Source organism: Pelodiscus sinensis, chromosome 18 (assembly GCF_049634645.1).
Source record: "Pelodiscus sinensis isolate JC-2024 chromosome 18, ASM4963464v1, whole genome shotgun sequence".
NCBI classification, from domain to species: Eukaryota; Metazoa; Chordata; order Testudines; family Trionychidae; genus Pelodiscus; species Pelodiscus sinensis.
In genome coordinates this window covers 6,581,150-6,601,310 of record NC_134728.1, presented here as the reverse complement: position 1 = coordinate 6,601,310, position 20,161 = coordinate 6,581,150, and the positions used below count along the sequence as shown (strand labels likewise).

Below are 20,161 nucleotides of genomic sequence, written 5' to 3'. Positions count from 1 at the left end.
CGTAATAGGGATGCTAATGTAGCACTTGGGAATAGGCAAATCCGCGGGGGATTTAAATATCCCCCACGGGATTTGCATTTTCAGGGCTGCCGCTTTTTTCCGGCTTGTAGATAAGCCGGAGAAAAGCGCCAGCCTGGACGCGATCCTCCGGAAAATAAGCTCTTTTCCGGAGGATCTCTTATTCCCACTTGAAATTTCACTCTTATTTCAAGTGGGAATAAGAGATCCTCCGGAAAAGAGCTTATTTTCCGGAGGATCGCGTCCAGACTGGCGCTTTTCTCCGGCTTATCTACAAGCCGGAAAAAAGCGGCAGCCCTGAAAATGCAAATCCCGCGGGGGATATTTAAATCCCCCGCGGATTTGCCTATTCCCAAGTGCTACATTAGCATCCCTATTACGGAATAGGGACCAATGTAGATGTAGCCCTTGTGTCTTGCTCTCAACACTCCAATTAATGCATCTCAGAATCATGTTTGCTTTTTTTGCAACAGTGTCGCACTGTGGACACATATTTAGCTTGTGGTCCACTTTGACCCCTAGATGCCTTTCAGCAACACTCCCTCCTAGACAGTCACTTCCCATTCTGTATGGTTGTGTCTAGACTGCATCCCTTTTCCGTAAAAGGGATGCAAACTAGTTACATCGCAATTGCAAATGAAGCAGTGTTTTAAATCCCCCCTGCTTCATTTGCATAAAAATGGCTGCCGCTTTTTTCCGGCTCCGCGCTTTACCGGAAAAATGTGCTAGTCTAGACGCAGATCTTTCGGAAAATAAAGCCTTCCAGAGGAATAAGGGATCTTTCAGAAAAGGCTTTATTTTCTGAAAGATCCGCGTCTAGACTGGCGCTTGTTCCCAGTAAAGCTCCAAGCTGGAAAAAAGCGGCAGCCATTTTTATGCAAATGAAGTGGGGGGATTTAAATCCCTGCTTCATTTGCAATTGTGATGTGTCTAATTTGCATCCCTTTTATGGAAAAGGGATGCAGTCTGTGTGTGAAACTGATTGCTCCTGCCTTAGTGGAGTTCTTTACATTTGCCCTTTTTAAACTTAATCTTATTTATCTCAGGCCATTTCTCTGGTGTGACCAGATTTTGAATTATAACTCTATCCTCCAAAGCACTTGCAACCCCTCCAAGCTTGGTATCATCTGCAAACTTTCTATATTTCCTATGCAGTGGTATAGTTTGCTTTTGGGCCCTTAATAATGTCCCTTTGAAAAACTGCCAGCTCTCTTCAGTTGTTTTTCCTCTTAGTCTTGCTTCCCATGGGACCTGAGTTTATTAATATCTGCCTTCCTGAAATCCATTGTCTCTATTTTGCTGTTCTCCCTTTTACCATTCCTTGGAATCATGAACTCTATATTTTCATAATCACTTTCACCCAAGCTGCCTTCCACTTTCAAATTTTCAACCACTTCCTCCCAATTTGTTAAAATCAAATCTAGAACAGCTCTGCCCCAGTGGCCTTCTCAACTGTAGTGGTTTTCTCCCCCACCCCAATAGCTTTGTCTACAATGCTTCACTCACCCCCCCATTTCCCAATTAAGGATACGTGTAGACTGCTGGGTTTTTCTGGGATACTGGAGGCATTGCAGAAAAACTCCACTATGTCCAAGGAACATGTTTGTTCTTCTGTTTTTTTTTTTTAGAAGAGTAAATTTGCTTTTTAGAGGAGCCCTGTATACTTCTTAATAATGGAGATTGCCTATCTCCTAGAACTGGAAGGGACCTTGAAAGGTCATGGAGTCCAGTCCCCTGCCTTCTCAGCAGGACCAAGTACCATCCCTGACAATTTTTGCCCCAAATGGCCTCCACAAGGATTGAACTCACAACCCTGGGTTTAGCAGGCCAATGCTCAAACCACTGAGCTATCCCTCCCCCCCACAGCCTTTGTTCTATGAGGAATAAGGGCACCTCTGAAAGAGGAGGCTTTTCTGCCATTTGGCCCTGTCTAGACACAATTTGCGTAGCTTTTTCCAAAAAAAGGCTATAGTATAGACCTAGCCTGAGTCTCCCCCCATCTGGCACCTGCCTGCATCAGGTTTTTGCATGACTGATGTGAAGAGCCCTTTCCAGCACTGTCTGGATTCCTCTCTGCAGAAGGTGGACTGCTTCTACAGACAGCTGGCAAGAGGGAAAACAATAGGACAGCTTTCCTCTTTGAAAGTCCTCATAGTCAGCTCTGCTGCCGGAGATGGACTTTTACCCATCGGACATCAGCAAACCTTCATTTTGAACTGAGCCTAGATAAGCTGCAGACCAGATGTCAGGTCTGGCAGGTAGAAGAATGCTAAATACAAAGGGCTCAGTACTGTACCATAAAAGTCTCAGCTGGAAGCACAAGCGGGTTTATGCTCTCAGAAAAGAGTGGAGTCTAGAGAGACAACCCCTCTCAGTTTTTAAGAGTTGTCTGGGGAAAACATGGGCACTTTCGAGTAGAGCAGGCAGTAACTGGCATGCACAAAAGATCAGCATAACCAAGCATTATGCTTGCATGTCTTTGTGATTGAGATGGCCTTGTGTAAGCAGATACAAGTGATTTTTTGCGCACACAGTTCTGAAAAGGAGATGAGAAATTTTGCCCACAGTTTTTTGGGGTAAGGGAGAGGAATAGAGGTGTTGCTTTCTCAGCACACCGAAATCAATGCTGATTCTTACAGGTGTCCTTGGCAATAACTCTTTGTGGGACCCCAGCAAAGACCAAACATAGGAAAAAGGCATTCAGGACAAACATTGTATTGACCTCTGTTTGCTAAGCTTTAGTTGGGAAACCAGGATTAGAATCCCTGGACTCCTACTGCAGCGTGTTAACATTTAGTTTTCCTTATTGCAAAGGGGCATTTAATTAATGATATATAAAAATCATAGAAATAGCTCATTAAAAACAGGGCAAAAAAAGCCAGAAATCAGGCAAGAACTTCAAAAACAGTCTGTGACGCATTTGCAATTTTTCTCAAAACACGCCAAAAAAGATAACTAGAAGTGGGAGGTGTGTTGGGACATACTTTTCCATTCCCAGTTATTTCAGAGAGGAACAGAGATTGGTATATATCTACACTCCCTCCATTTCTTGACAGGTGGCTATTTAAGCATTACTGCTACATCCCTTAGCCTTCAAGCTGAAAAGAAATATGAGAGAAGTGGTGATACAAACTCCCTCTCCAGAGCATGCCGAAGGCCAGCCAAGCTCACATTTCAATTTAAACTGCCGCTGGACCTTCTTGCTCTCTATTTGCAATTCTCCAGAACAGCGATGGTGTTAAAAGGAGGAACCCTCCCCCCCCCCCCCCAAAAAAAATCTAATACAGTAGGAGAGTTTTTCCCATTATATCTCCTACATCTTTATATTAGAAGCAATTTTCCACTCTTGCACCCACAGAATCAGCTGGCTGTTTGAGGCTTACAGAGCTGAACCCTGCTCCCCCATTCATTAATTGTCAGACAAGCCAGCAGTAATGGCTCTCAAAGCAAGCTCTGCCCAGGCGCGCAAGCCCTAAGAGCTTGATGGCTGAATAATTTTGCATCTTTTAAGTGGGAAAAATGGATTATCAAAAGGGAAACAATCAGGCTTATCTCCTAGCAGTGCAGGCAGAGTGCTTGCCTCTTACAGAGACAGCAAGGGAACGACTTTTATCATTGCTTAAGCTCAGGTTGTCTGTTCCCAATAATACTTAAAGGCCAAGAAATGGATTTCAATTCTCTGACATCAGGAGGAGGGCTGGGGGAGTCGTCATTATCAACAATGCGTTTCCTCTCACTTCCATTCGATAACATGTGCTCATGTCCCAGAGCTATCCCAGAGATGCTCTATCTGTTCTCTTCTTGAATGCAAATCACTTCCAGGATGGCTAACAAAAATTATGTTCCTATAATCAAATGATTGGAAGAATGCTGGTATAGACTTAAAGCCAAGGATCAGGCCTGGGTAAGAGAATTTTAAAAATGGCCATTCTATGATAAACAGTTTCCAGATGACAAGAAGGGACAGAGGCAGGTTTAAAAGTAAAGACACAAACTGTCTCAAAAATGTTTGTGTCTCGAGCACATGATGAAAAACAATGTGTCAACTGAATAAACAGAGGCATGTACATTTTAGCAGCCTGATTATTAACTTAGATTTCCCACTCCCCTAAGAAGTGCACGTGCGTAAATGAGCTGGGTTATCCTGCTCAGCCAATGGCTCTAGAGGGCTGTGTCTAGACTGGCAAGTTTTTCCAGAAAATCAGCAACTTTTCCAGAAAAATTTGCCAGCCGTCTACACTGGCCGCTTGAATTTCCGGAAAAGCACTGACGATCTCATGTAAGATCGTCAGTGATTTTCCAGAAATACTATGCTGCTCCCGTTCGGGCAAAAGTCTTTTTCCGAAAGACTTTTGCACAAAAGGGCCAGTGTAGACAGCACAGTACTGTTTTCCGCAAAAAAGCCCCGATCGCGAATATGGCGATCGGGGCTTTTTTGCGGAAAAGCGCATCTAGATTGGCCATGGACGCTTTTCCGCAAAAAGTGCTTTTGCGGAAAAGCATTCTGCCAATCTAGATGCGCTTTTCCGAAAATTCTTTTAATGGAAAACTTTTCCGTTAAAAGCATTTTTGGAAAATCATGCCAGTGTAGACGTAGCCGAGAAGTATATTGGGATATCTGGTGTTGCAGGTAATGTAAATAGCTAGCTAGATGGATGCATAGGCAGAAAGAAGAGGGAGCACATGAAAAGTCAGGAAGAAGAGAAGCAGCAGTCTGGAAGTTGAATCTCAGGAGTTCCACCAATTGCAGTGAAATGGAGTCACTGTGCAAAGCGCTCCAAGAAGCAGTATATCATCATGATACTGCACGCATGCGCTGAACAGCAAGCAGAGCCAGCCAGGAGTCTGCGCAAAACCTTTGAGCAACCACATCTGCATCACATTGAAGAAGATGGAAAAACAACATTTCAATTCCAGGTCCATGTGTCTTGTCTGATCAGAGCATGGTCATAAAAAAAGCTGACACTTCTGAACCCGTTCTACAAAGACCTAGCAAATAATCACTGCAAGGTAGCAGGAAATCTTTGATTAGACCTTTGTCTGCCAATCCATTTGTCTGATCTCCACCTAATGAAGTTCTGGCAGACAATATTTCACTCCTTTTATTCTATGTAGCTGTGACAGGGTGTTTGCCCTGTACTGGCCCTTTAAGGGCAAAACCCCAGCCCTGAGCAAGAGCTGACAGCAGAAGCCCCAGCTGAGGCAGTTCTTGCTAATGAGGGCTCAGCTGGGGGCTATATAAAGAACTGCTGGAGGTAGGGAACTAGCTAACTAAGGCTGCTGCTCTGAAGAGAGAGTAAGAGGGATCTGACTGCCAGGGAAGCAGGAAGCTTCCTGGAGGTAGAATAGGGCTGGGGAAGGCAGGCAGGGCTGGAGAAGCTCTGACCAAGCAAGCTTCCAGGTTGCAGGGTCTGAAGCAGCCAGGTTAGGCAGAGGCAGCAGGTTCCCCACCCCTCTGCTAGTGATGAGCGGCCATTCCAGACTGCAGTTTGCCCCTGAGGCAGGGGCTAGATGAAGACTGGTGTAGGGTCACTGAGGCAAGGTGGGTCCAGGGGAACTGGCTGTTCCCTGGGAGGGGAACAGGGTGCCCCGGGGAAGGGAGGACCCTGGAGTGCAACCAGGATAAACACCAACCCCTGGAAGGGGAGCTCAGACACTGGAGTGGGCACTGCCAGGGGCAGTGTCCTGAAGAGGACGCCAAGGTCCATGAATGACACACATCTGGACTAGAGAGAGTAGTGAGAACACGGGGAGACACCAGATAGAGGGAGGCATCCATTGAGTCAACAAGCTAATTCCTAGACCAACTAGCTGGAGTCTGCCCTGGGTCAGTAGAAAAGATATCAATTTGAAAAACAACAAGGGCTGTGTCTAGACTGGCATGATTTTCCGGAAATGCTTTTAACGGAAAAGTTTTCCATTAAAAGCATTTTCGGAACAGAGCGTCTAGATTGGCACGGACGCTTTTCTGCAAAAGCACTTTTTGTGGAAAAGCGTCCCTGGCCAATCTAGACTCACTTTTGCGCAAAAAAAGCCCCAATTGCCATTTCCGCGATTGGGGCTTTTTTGCGCAAACCAAATCTCAGCTGTCTACACTGGCCCTTTTGCGCAAAAGTTTTGCCCGAACGGGAGCAGCATAGTATTTCCGGAAAAAGCACTGATTTCTTACAGTAGGAAGTTAGTGCTTTTGCGGAAATTCAAGCGGACAGTGTAGACAGCTGGCAAGTTTTTCTGGAAAAGCGGCTGATTTTCTGGAAAAACTGGCCAGACTAGACACAGCCAAGGTGTAAAAATATAATCACAATTGTCAGACTGATTTTCTGGTTCATGAAATTAGGGACCAATGTAAAATACTCAGTTTTCCTCTTGGACAAGAATAACTCAGCTTGATATGATGTCCATTGAGTTTAGGAAATAAAATGCCACATCTGGGTCCAGATATTTGGACCTACCTGTATGTTTTTAACACACAGTTACTGCAGTCATGCATCCAGTCACGAATCACAGGGTCAAATGACTTAAGTGCATATTTATTGTGACTACACATGTAAATTAGGTAAAAAATATTCATGGTCTTTTACATGTGCAATTATGTGAGAACTTGGAGCCTAAATTGCTCAGGAATATTAGCACTACTTTTGCTACAATTTATAGTCACCAATCTTTCCTCTCCTTAATGTTTTGTACATTTGTAGAGAAAGTACCAAAAAACCCTCAAAAGAATTTGGAGGTTGCATTTGGGCTAACACCTGATATTTCAGAGGCTTCTCATTTTTTCAGGTGGTGGGCAAAACTGAATGGGAGATATATGAAATTGGCTGTTCTGATGATATTTTAGCATTTTCTTGGTTATCACCAGGATGTAACTGCTACTCTAGGGCTGTGTCTGAATTGGCAAGATTTTGTGCAAAAGCAGTTGCTTTTGCGCAAAATTTTGCCACTTGTCTACACTGGCCGCGAGTATTTGCGCAAGAACACTGACGTTGTAATGTACAAAATCAGTGCTTCTTGCGCAAATACTCTGACGCTCCCGCTCAAGGATAAGTCCTCTTGCGCAAGTGTTCTTGTGCAAGAGGCCAGTGTAGACAGGTAACATTAACTTCTTGCGCAAGAAAGCCTGATGGCTAAAATGGCCATTGGAGCTTTCTTGCACAAGAGTGTCTACACTGGTACGGATGCTTTTGCGCAAAAGCAAATCTTTTGCACAAAGGCACATGCCAGTATAGACGCTCTCTTGCGCAAACACTTTTAACGGAAAAACTCTTCCGTTAAAAGTATTTGTGCAAAATCATGCCGGTGGAGATGCAGCCTAGAAGTATGCTCCATGAAAGGGTCATAAAAGACAAAATGAGAAGGAAGGAAGAAAAGAGATGGAGTCTTGCTCCGAGGGGAGGAGAGAGCTATGTCACACAGATTTAGGTGTCAACACACTTACTGGAGTCTGGCAACATCTACTCTGTGAGCTAGGGGTGTGATTCCCCGCTCCCATAGACACACCCACACTAGCTCTCATTTGAGTTCGCATGCTAATAATAGTTACATAGCTGCGGTAGCACAGACAGCAGTGAAATGGGATACCTGTACCAAGAGCAAACCCGACTGAGTACATACTCAGGGTGGCTAGTTTGTGCCATTGCTGCCACTTTTTGTGCTAGCATGGCCACACTACTATTTTTGGGCACAAGCTCAGAGGAGACCTAGTGCAAGTATGTCTATCAGAGCTGAGAATCATGCCCCAGCTCACAGTGTAGGTGTAGCCTGAAAGAAAGGTGATATCCACCCATAATTCACGGAAACAAGCATGTGCCTAAAAACCTGATGACGTTCTGTACCGGGGTGGCCAACCCATGGCTCGCGAGCCACATGCAGCTCTTTAAAGGAAAAATTGCAGCTCCTGCACCTGCGGTTGTTCTCTGTTCCCCTGCTCTGACCTTTTTTCCTTATCTGGTCAGGGCACCACTTGAGGCAGCGAGATCTGATGCTGCGGCCGACAGAAGCCTGCTTGGGCTTCTTAAAGGGGCAGCTTTTTTTTTTTTTTTTTTTTTGCTCAGTAACTTCTTTGCCTTGGCTCTTTGCGCTGTATCCATCACTATTTTGGCTCTTTGTCTGTAACAGGTTGGCCTCCCCTTTTCTATACATGCCAACAGTGGGGACTACAGGGGCATTTCACCGTACAAAAAACAATGTTCTGTAAATAATGCACAACAGGTGTGTAATTTCTCTTCTGTTTCCCTGCCCCTCCCAACCGCCATCCTTTCTCCCTGCACCTTCCCAAAGTGTGAGCTATTCACCAGAATATACAGGAGTGACTTTCTTCACCATAAAGGCACGTAGCAGTTTCCTTGTTGCTCCTATTTTCACCTCTCCAGGCATTTTATTAAACTTGCTAAAGCAGAACCACTCAGGGCTCTTTTCCCTCTTGCCTCACCAGAGCCATCACCTGTCAGAACTGTCCAGGGCTGTCATTACCAACTGCCATTTTAGCAAACGCCATTCTTTCCAGCTCGCTGACCTTGCTGCATTTTGTCATTATAAATTAACCGGCTGCTGACACAGCTATATCAGCCCAGTGTCTGACAATCCATCATTGTCAGAAATGAAAAAGAGACGCACTGGGGTGGTCAGAAATGCTACCTGGCTTCCCCACTCTGCCCCATCTATTTTGTAGGACCTCACATGGAAATATGGGTGAACAGTCAATAGAACACTCTGGGTGTGTCTAGACTACCTAGTTTTGTCCACTTTTGTCGACAAAACTATACCAGCGTCTACACTACCGCGGAGTTCTGTTGACATAACGTCGACAGAACTCAGCAGTTTTGTCCACGCTGGTAAACCTCATTTTACGAGGCATAACACCTTCTGTCGACAGAACTCTGTCGACAGAAGGTGTTATTGCCTGTAACGTTGCGTCCAGACTACGGAGTTCTGTCGACAAAGCAGCTTGCTTTGTCGACAGAACTCAATGTGTCTGGACGCTCTTTGTCGACGGAAGTTTTGTCGACAGTATCTGCCGACAAAACTTCCGTCGACAAAACGCGGTAGTCTAGACGTACCCACAGCCTGAGGGACAGGAATTCCCCTCACGTATACACTTGCCCTTCTGTGGCATCACGGTACAGTGCTCCTCAGCAAATGGCTGGCACTATATTGCTCTTGTCACCTTCTTGAGGTGATTCGTCCAATGAAGTCACAGGACTGGACACTATTCTGGATAGAGTTGTTATGGGGACTGAGCCAAAGTCCATTCAAGTCAATAGGAGTCTTTCCACAGATGTTTGTGGGGCCTGACTCAGGTCTCTGGAGGTGCAAGAGAATGTGGTAGTTACTAGTTCCCATAGAGGTGAGAATAGAAGCTTGCCCATGAACAAAGTTGCCTCCGTTTAGATGTGACTAGGAACCAACTTAGTCAAAATGGTGCAAAAAGGCTCTGGGGACTTTGATTTCTATTTAAACAATGTGGCTACGTCTAGACTGGCATGATTTTCCGCAAATGCTTTTAACGGAAAAGTTTTCCGTTAAAAGCATTTGCAGAAAATAGTGTCTAGATTGGCACGGATGCTTTTCCGCAAAAGCACTTTTTGCGGAAAAGCGTCCGTGCCAATCTAGACGTGCTTTTGCACAAAAAAGCCCCGATCGCCATTTTCGCAATCGGGGCTTTTTTGTGCAAAACAAATCTGAGCTGTCTACACTGGCCCTCTTGCGCAAAAGCTTTTGCACAAAAGGACTTTTGCCTGAACGGGAGCAGCATCGTATTTCCGCAAGAAGCACTGATTTCTTACATGAGCTCGTCAGTGTTCTTGTGGAAATTCAAGCGGCCAGTGTAGACAGCTGGCAAGTTTTTCCGCAAAAGCAGCTGAATTTGCAGAAACAATTGCCAGTCTAGACGCAGCCTATTTGTTTCAGTTTAGCTTAGGTCAGTCATCCTGGTCTGCACAGAAACATGTGTCAGGTTAGTTAAATCAGTGTGAAGTCCTGTGTAGATACTCTGATTTCAGTTTGAGTGGTTTATTTGGGTTTCAATTAAACATGTTCACAATTTACAGTAAGTTCAAAAACAAGACAAAACCCCCTAACAACTCAGAGGGTTAGAATAGCATCCACACATGGATTTGCATTAGTTCAACTAAATAGTTTTATATTCACATCCCATTTGTTAAGCAGGCACAATTATTGGGGTAGCTAAGCCCTTTGAAAGAGGTTTCAGCTACACTGAAAAATGGGAGTACACACAGGGGTTTCTGCGAGTTTAAACTTTGGGTTTATCTACAAAATCTAATTTTCAGCTCGAGTATGCAGGCTTGTACTAGCTTGATCAAACAAGCATGCTGAAAACTGAAGTGTAGCTAAGCAGTGGGAACACCCCAGCTACAATCCTATTCGAGACCCAAGGTACGTACGTGGATGGCTAGACTCTCCCATTGTTGCAGTAACACATCTGTTTTTAGCATGCTAGTCCAATCAGAGCTAGTCTACTAGTCAAGTACGTCCACTTGAGCAGGAAATGACACCTTCCACTACAGTGTAGACATACCCTAAACCAGTGCAAAATTTGTTTGTAGACAACTGCTAGGTGCACTTATCCAGGGTGGTGGAGTCCCCATAGTGAGAGGTCTCAGGGGAAAAGGAGATTCTGGGACAGTGCATCTTTAAAATCTCCCCCTTTAAATAAGGAAGCACACACCCAAAATTGCACCTTAAATCACAGAATTCATCTCCACAAGCATCCCACTGACAAGATCTCATTTGTTTGCTTAGAGACATAATTTACCATTCTTTGGATATGAGGCATTTGTCACCATTTAAAAAAAAAAAAAGCAAAATGGGACATTTTTTTCAAACAAAAACAATTTGTGAAAAATCAAAGGTCAGTTATAAATTATTGTGTTCTGTCATGAAACCAGCAACATTATTTCTTTTGCCACCTATCACCCATCAATCGTGGCAACTTTCTTACAGCTCCAGGGGAGAACCCACCAGGAGACAAAACAAAAGTGTCATGCAGTGCAGCCCAAATTTATAAACTCTTATTTACACACAAAGTCCCCTCCCCCACTCATCTGAATAGTCCCATTGGTTAAAAAAAGACTGGCAACAGTAAAATCATATAGTCACATAAAGTTGTTAGCTTTGCTAAACAATAAGAAGTCCAGTAGCACCTCAGTCTGAATCTGCATAAACAACAACACGGCTACCCCTCTGATAGCTTTGCTAAAGTATCCTGTGACACAAAGGTAGTGGGTGAAAACTCATTGATAGGTGGCAGAATGGCATTTGTAATATTCTGTTTGAATTGCTGAGTCTTTTTCCAAGCAGTAAAACTCAGATAATGTAAAACAGGTGAAGGGTAGCAAATGTACATCAAAGATGGGCTACTGTGTGTCAGTCAGCAAACAATCAATGGAACAGTTTGATCTACATTTTGTTTCCAGAAAAGTGCCTTCAGACTATTACTAACCGAAACTAGTTCCTTTTATCTAACTGGTAGCAGCGGTGTTGAAGTTACACTTTGGGCCAATGGTAGTTTCCAGGCAAGTGCACTCTCTTAAGGAGTTTCTATGGATACTTCCGAAAATAGAGATTAGTTGGGGAATTAGAAAATTAAAGCTTCCCCTATCTGCAAAGGGCTTTTTGTGACCACTCACTGAGTTAACATAAATCAGATAAAAATTGGGGCAGTTCCAGTTAATGTCTGTAATTTAAACATATGACCTGAGAATTCAGGTCAAATATTAAGTGTTCTAAAGCAAGCCAAGCTCCTCCAACCACTTAGAGCTAATTAAGCTACAGCAGTATTCATTAGCCACTCACTGCCTACATCCCGGACTTAGTTGAGGAGCTGACTCCAGTTGCCAGTATTTCTGACTCCATCCTTCTGCAGCAGACAGTATTATTTAGCACCTTTCATCTTCAAAGAGCTTTGCAAATATTCATTCATTTAATCCTCACAACATCCCTGCAGGCCAGTGTTAACTGTCTGGAGAACCAGAGGCAGGAAAGTGCCTTGCCCATGAAAAGCAGAGCTAGTGCTTTTGGGGTGGGGAGGGTGCCACAATTAATCTTCCTGGTTTCCCTAAGCTTTACTTTTCATTTAGGCTGAAGAGAAGAGTTTTCTCTAAATTCTCCAGAGAGATGTAATTGGGGACCATTTTTGTCCATGGTGCCCCTTGTTCCTTAACTGTATGAGGGAGATTAGCAGGGCTGGGATAGAATGAAAAGAGAAACACACACCCCACCAGCAAGGTATCGCAAGGAATTTAGTTTAACCCAGGTCAACACCAACTGGGCAAAAGTCCCTAACTGCATTCCTTCCCTGGCATAGACTCAGGCATGCAAACGGTGCAAGGCAGTGCTAACAGTTCCTCAGAGCTGCTGCTTTGGAGCCTGATTGGACTCAAATGGTTATTTCTCTCCCCTCAGAGCAATGCATCCTCTCAGCTGCCCCCTAATTAGCTCGCAGCCTCCCAAAGCTGGAATAAACCCTCCAGATCCCCAAACAGGGCCTCCTGTTAGGGATACCACTCATGCAACAGCCCCCTCCCCCAGACCTTCAGCTTGAAATATTATTTGGTTCTATTGTGTGCAGCAAGTGATGGGGGGGGGGAGGGGAATCATGCTTCCTTCCCCGCAAGCTTCTGCTAAGGGACTCCAAGAAATTGGCCCTTGTTTTTTTTATTGATTTTTTTTTTAAACAAAATTCTTGTAAGATGTGTCTCTCCCACAGAAAGCCTCTAAGCATCAGACTACAATTAGTCTATGCAAGAAGGCAGCACACCTCCCCTTTTTTTCTTCTTTCATTTTAATCATCATGCGGGCAGGAAGCATTTTCTCCTGGCAGGTCCCCTCCCCCACGCTTTGTTCTCCAGCAAGTCCCCTTCTCCCCACCCCATCCATTTCCTTGGATACACAGGCTGTTCTCCAATCAGCCAGGCTCACACTCCTACTCACCTTTGAAAGTCCTCCCACCTCCAAGTAAAAGCAGATGATGAAGATGTTCCAGGTGACCCAAACTGCAGTCCAGATGGCATACTAGAAAGAGGGGGGAGATAATTAATGAGCATGGGGGTGCTCTGGGATGCTAGCTTGCTTTGCACGTGACTCAGCCTCACAGTCACTTTCTGCTCGTTTGGCATCTGACTAGATTTCAATGCAACCATAGCTGTGGGGCACTCACAAGTTCCCCAAAGCAGGGCTTATGGGCAGGATCTGTCCTGCTCTACCATGGCATGTTAGGGATGCTATCCCCACACACCCCCTCGGCTGAGGTCAATCTATGTATCTCACCAGTGTCAGTGGAGCTGTGCTACTAAACACCAGCTGAGGAGCTGTCAGCTGGCTAAGCGAGGTTTGTGAGACCTAATAGCACTTTAACATTGGGCCTCTGCTGGCTTTGGATCCCCTTGCAGAGTAGGAGCGCTTAGTGCTTACATAGCAAGTGGAAGCTGGGTTAAAGTGTGGGTGACCGGCAATGTTCCCTCTAATTTTTCCATCCATGTGTGGAATGACTTTTGTTCTGTGCACCAAGGCATGTGCAGGTGCGCACCACCAGTAGAAACACATGCTGCTGGCTGGGGGCACTGAGCACACTGCTAATCAATTGGCAGTGGAGCCAACAACCACTGTGGACCCCAGGCAAGGTATGGGGAAGCCGGCCCCACGCCACCTGAAGGGGCGGGGTTGAGGGTGGAAGGGGCCAGGCCAAGAGCAGTCAGCCATCAGTGCCACCTGGGCCATGGTGCTGCTGCCCTTTTCTCCCCCAGGCCTCAGAGCCATGCAAAGTGGAGCTCTGGCACTTTTCCAGTGATTCAAAGGGGCCTGGAGCTCTGGCCACCACCACTGCTACTGTGCCCGGAGCTCTGGGTCCCTTTAAATTGCTGAGCCCCTGGGCAACTGCCCCTTTCTCCCCCTCTTGGTGGGCCTGTCGGCTGGCAGCGTTTGAATCTCTCCTGGTGGGCACCCAAGCACTCAGCTTACAGGGAACACTGGGGCCCAGGTGTGGGGTTTCCGACCCAACACCCAGCTGAAAAAGGACCCTCCCCACTCTGGTGAAATTGAGCGAGGGACGGAGGGAGGGGGATGCAGGAATGAGTGTGGCAGAGCCATAGGGAAAGGGCAGTGCAAGGATGTTTGGTCAGAATGTTGGCCACTGTTCCCACGTGCCGCCCAACACCTGCCTGCCGAGGAGAGAGGACAGACTTTGGAGGGAGTCCCGTTCAGCTGTCCTCAGCGTGAAGATAATGGCTGGTGTTCAAGGGCTCACCATGCAAGGCTTTTGAGGGCAGAGGGAGGCAATACGGGAGGAGGAATGGGAGGCTAATAACCTTGGCGTTTTTTAGAACACAGCCGGGCAAGGCACCCTCCTCCAAAGGGTGCCGTGGTTATGGAAATGAATGACACCAGTGTGCTTAAAACTACAGCAATGAAAGAAACAATCTCTGCCAGCAGCCTCTTCCCTTGGGCACCCAATCAGCAAGTAGAGGCTTGGGGCAGAGGCCTGGAGGAAATGGTGCAGCAGAACCGAGCATCCAAGGGTAGAGGAACAGTTGGTCTCAGGTGTGTGAAGCCGAAACTGAGGCTAATGCAATGAACCTAGGGTATCTGTCTGACTCACCTTTGGCTGGAAATTCCTGCTCTACTAGATTCCTACTTAGCCTAACTCAAGAAACAGTCCTTCAGCTAAGCTTTCTAGGCAGTGCCTAAAGCAGAGGTCTTCAACCTTTTTACGCATGAGATCACTTTTGGAACGGAAGTGCAATCCAGGATCTACCTCAAACCCAAATACCCTTGTCCTGCCAACTTCCTGCCCCTTCTCCGAGGCCCCGCCCCTGCTCACTCCATCCTCCCCTCCTCCTCCCTCACTTTCACCAGGCAGGGGCAACAGGTTGGGGTGCAGGCTCTGGCCTTGGATTAAGGGATTGGGAGTGCTAGAGGGGCTCTGAGCTGCAATTGGGGCAGGCAGTTGGGGTGCTGGAGGGGGTTCTAGGTGCAGGCTCTGGGAGAGTATTTGGATGTAGGGGTGCTCAGGGCTAGGGAAGCAGTTTGAGGTGTAGAAGGGGGTTCATGACTGGGGCAGGATTTGGGATGTGGGCTCCAGCTGGGCCCTGCTTACCTCAGGTGGCATCTTGGGGTTGATACAGTGGGGCTAAGGCAGGCTCACCCCTGCCCTGGCCCTGCACCACTCCCAAAAGCAGCCAGCAAACTCCTTCCCAAGTCCTGTTGTGCCCCCCACCCTGCTCTGTGGAGATAGGATACAGGATGGGAGAGGGGCACCTTGACATCAGTGCCCCTCTTCTACCTCCCCTGCCCAGCAAGCAGGAGGCTCCCGGAAGTGGGGGGAGGCAGCTCCAAGGCAAAGGGCAGAAGCTGTGCAGCAGTGGGGGGAGAGGGGCAGCTGACATGCTGGCACTTGACAGCCTCTTGGCCAACCAGTCAGGATCACCTGTCAGAGGCTCCAAGCTCTACCAGTAGATCCCGATCTATTGGTTGGTGACCACTGCCCTAAAGCATGGGCAGCATGCATTTTTTTGGTGTTCTGAGACATTTATTAGTTGATTCGGCTTACTTAGAATGAAGTGTGAAAACTGTCAACACCCAGGGAAACCGAATAAGAACAATGTCTGCAGAAGAATCCCAAATTCCTCCGAAAAATCCTATTCACGGTCCTTTACATGAACTCCTATGGCAGCTTCTATTCCAATGCTTAATTGTCTTTCACCCACATCAACGTGTACACTTCACCCACATCAATTGAGATAAGGGCCTCAGCATGATACTAGGAGGTTGTCAGACAGCCCAAGAGTCACAACCTGATCTCCATTTTGTCAGCTTCTGCAGAGAGGTGACTGCAAGCTGTCTCCTACCAAAAAACCTGCCAGCTGGCAGAAGTGTATTATTTAAGGTGCAGTCCCTGTCATTGAGGATGTTATCTGTCCAGTAGCTGACAGTGATAAAGCAGAGCTGAAAGAGAACATGAATCAAATGGAATTTAGGTCAATTATAAGGCAGTAAAAAGAAGGGCTTGAGGGCATCAGAATGAGTCTAAGTATCTAAAAAATATTTCTGACTGTTGGTTTCAAAAAACACGTTCTGGTCAGAAATGGATTCTAACCACAATGAGCAGAGCCAGAAAATGGACATTCCATTCCAGGAGGCTTCTGAAAGGATCCAATGCTCATTGACCATGAAATCTGACCAGCTGACATAACCACGGTAGCACTGCAGGTCCCCATGAGCCTCACACTGGAATATCTACTTATCGAGTCGTTTGCCTCCTGCAAGAATAATACTTAGTCTTGCCGTGAGTGCAGGAGACTGGATTGGATGACCTGTAAAGGTTCTTTTGAGTCTGATCATTTTATGATTCTGTGTGGATAAAAGTCCCTAATAGTGCACGAGTGGGCCAGTTCCAGCCTTAGCCCACGGCTCACTAGACCCGATCACGGACTTGGCTGGGGAACTGTAGCACCAAAGACAGCAAATGCTACTTACCACCACTATGTAGCGTGGCCTATACTGAATAGTACCGAAGAGGCCCAGGATAACGATGATGATGTGGAGGAAATTGGCTAGAATGGGAGCCCATTGGTATCCCAGGAAATCGAACACTTGTCTCTCTAATGCAGCAAGCTGGAAGAGAGCAGCAAAAGATGAATTACAAATTCACAGCTTGCTATGAGGCTGGTCATGTTCAGTCTCAGAGTCACTTCGTCACCGCAGATGCCTTTGGTGTTTTCCACTGGCAAAGCATGGGGAAGGAAGGGAGACCCCTCCCCATCAGAAGCACTGCCCCCCAACATAGTTAGCTCTTTTCAATGCTAACAAATCTGTTTACGGTAAAATATATCAATTGTTAGTGCTTTACATTCAGATTTTCAGAACCAGGGGAGGCACATATATCTAGCTAGACTTATAGCTGGCCATCTGTGCATCAAGTTGCTACATGGAGCAGGCCATTATATGTGCAAATTATACATGCAATTGCACAAAACCAAACAACTTCCTTCCCCCCCCCCCCCAGTCTTTTAATTAATATGTTCACAACACAAGCAAAGTGAACGTGAATGGGATAGTGCCTTCTCTCATCCATTTAGTCCATGCCTCTGGTACACGCACTCTCCTGCATACAAAGTACAGGTTGGACCTCCTTGGTCCTGCACCCTTGGAACCTGACTGTTCTTGGATTAGGGATTTTGCCAAACCAGAGGTCATTTTTGGATGCTGCCAGATCAGAGAGTCCCAGTTGAGAGAGGTGCAACCTGTATTTCTCCATCCCAAATGTGCTACGTCCAAAACCATGACTGACACCAAATCCTTAGAAAGTGGGATCGGCTATAGCAAACCAGCACTGCCTAACAGCATAGGAATACAAAGTACAATTGGTATTTATTTTTTATCCACACACCAGTTACCAAAATTTGCTTTTGCAATGGCTTAAAGTACTGAGGGATGCTATTGTACCCTCGTGAGCTAGTTGCATGCCTCAGTGACTATGTCTACACTGGGAAGATTTGGCAACAAAAGTGCTGTCACCATGCAAAAGTCCCCAAAAGCGAAACCTGGTCAAATCAGTTTTTCTGCCTCCCATTGTCGACATTTTATGACTACATTGCTAGCACCCTGTCAACAGAGCAAAGCAAAGCAATGTGGGTAAGCATCCCACAGTGAGGGTCTGTCTAAACTACATGGCTCCGTCGACGGAGCCATGCAGATTTGTTTGTTCCGCAAAGGGAAATGAAGCCGCGATTTAAATAATTGCGGCTTCATTTAAATTTAAATGGCTGCCGCGCTGAGCCGACAAACTGCTAATCAGCTGTTTGTCAGCTCAGCGCGCTAGTCTGGACGCTCCCCTGCCGACATGAAAGCCCTTTATCAACCTCCCCGGTAAACCTCATCCTACGAAGCATAACGGGGAGGTCGATAAAGGGCTTTGAGGTCGGCGCGGGAGCGTCCAGACTAGCGTGCTGAGCCGACAAACAGCTGATCAGCTGTTTGTTGGCTCAGCGCGGCAGCCATTTAAATTTAAATGAAGCCGCGATTATTTAAATCGCGGCTTCATTTCCCTCTGCCGATCAGCCTAATCTACATGGCTCCATCGATGGAGCCATGTAGTTTAGACACAGCCTGAGTGTAATGGGAAGGCAAATCTGATCCCTGTGCTTCTTGGGATTCCCTCCTAGCTCTGTGACCTCTCCATACTGAGGAATGTCAAAGCAGCATGGCCATCTCTCCAGCCCTCCCCCCATAGCAGCAGTCCGCCTGCCGCTGTGTGCCTAGTGCAGGGCAGAACAGGAGCATTCCAATGATTTGTTCTTTGTTTGTTCCCCAAATGGAGCAGCTCACTCAGCTGTCAGATACTTCCCGAAGCTTTGAAGGGGGAGAGGAACATGCTTTCAAGGCAGCAGAGATTATAAAACACTGAGCAGAGCCATCAGGGCAGGCATTATGGGATACTGGCAGAAGCCAGTTCTCTAGACAAAACAAACAGCAGAGTCCACACTGGCTCTTTGTTGACAATAAAGGAAGGCGAAGAGACAAAAGAATCTCTCAGGGCTAGAAGTTTTTTGTCACCAAAAATGGGTGTTTTTCAAGACAAAAGTCACATTGCCATGTAAACGCTCTCCCTATTTTGTTACCAGATGGCAGTTCTTGGTGACAAAATGTGCCGGTGTAGATAGGGCAGTGAAGCCGCATGATGAGGAACACCACAGTTATCGAATGACCACTGTTCCTCCTCCTCTCTAGGAGACACAATGGGGAAAATACCTTCATATGCCTCCCTGTGGCCTGGAATATGCCAGAAATAGAATGATATCTCAAGGAAGGCCAGGCAGCTACACCCCACATGAACACAGTTCTCTTTGCTGAAACCACTAGCTCAGAAAGTTCAGAAGACTCTGTTTCAAGGGGGTAAACAGTGCTGCTGCTTAAAGGAGGAGGCCAAAAAGTATGGCTACCAAGCAGTTTTTTCTTCAGTGATAGCTCTCTGCATTGGGAAGGGGATGCGTGAGAAGCAAGGGGTGAGGCGAGCTGGCTTAAAGTCAAACTGCAGTCTACAAAACAAATTAATCTCCCCTTTGAAGTAACACACTCTGTCGTATTTTGATCAATTTTAAGCAACTGCAAGGTGCTGCAAAACATGGTAATGCTATCAGGCTGTCTTTGAAATGGGAGCAGGGGAAATACTACTCATTTCACAGTCATTCAATTTGGTATCCTCCCATGAGGGCAAAAGATATTCTATAGCTTAACAGAACCAGCAGTCGTAGGTTAAATGCTTAATCTTTCAGTACAGAATTAATGTACACACTATAATGACATTGAGAATTTGTGGCCCTTGATTGGCTAGTAACAGGTCACTTGACTGTGACCACTTCATCCAATCAGGGAGTTAATCGGCTTTGTGTGTGACATTTACATATGTACCACAAAGAGTCTACCAATTAGCTGGTTAGACAAAGGGATGCAATGAGGTGTGTGTTGTAAAGTGGTAACACCCAGCCTCAGGGGTATAAGGATAAAATACTCAGCTTTGCCTCTTGCCTTCAGGCACTGTAAGAAATGGACAGATATAGATTCTATCCATCAGCTCATCATTGCCACAAAGAATTGTTCTTATTCGTTAAAAGAATCGTACTGTGCCTCTTCAAAAAAGGGGCTCCTGTCTTAGAAATGAACATTTGCCAGCAGGGCCTTCAGAGGACGTACCTAGTGCCAGCCGTAGATCACCATCTCCTTCCAGCAGGGACTTCCATTGGGTTGTTTGAGTCACAGGACTCTGGCAAAATGGGTCTCATGCCATCTCTGTCAGATGGAACAACCATTAGTCTTAAGGACTGGTTCCACTGTAGCTACAAACCTACCACCCAGGCCTGCAGGGACTATCCCTAGTGTAAGATGCACAGGCAGAATTGAGACTACCAAGAAGACTATTGCAGTGGGTGGCAATAGAAGGGTGAGTAGGCAGTGTGTGGCTAGGGTGTCATATGCACTGGCAATTGTTTGTGAGGAGGAGTAACGTTAGTTTGAACCAAGGGGTTTGGTTCGAACTAACACGTCCCGGTGCGTACTTCCTGGTTCGAATCAGCTGTTGAACAGAGTAATGTGCCGGCGAGATCATGCTAATGAAGCGCGGGATATTTAAATC

At 46.2% G+C, this 20,161-nt stretch overlaps 1 protein-coding gene across 1 annotated transcript in view; it reads right to left on the bottom strand.

Annotated features, from left to right (window-relative positions):
• Window positions 1-20,161, bottom strand: part of NKAIN4 (sodium/potassium transporting ATPase interacting 4) — a 99,474-nt gene that overhangs the window by 42,439 nt on the left and 36,874 nt on the right. The window contains exons 2-3 of the mRNA XM_075901054.1: window positions 16,507-16,644; window positions 12,967-13,047 (exon numbers count right to left, since the gene is read on the bottom strand). Of these exons, the coding sequence (XP_075757169.1) occupies window positions 12,967-13,047; window positions 16,507-16,644 (219 nt within the window). The remainder of the gene's footprint in view (window positions 1-12,966; window positions 13,048-16,506; window positions 16,645-20,161) is intronic.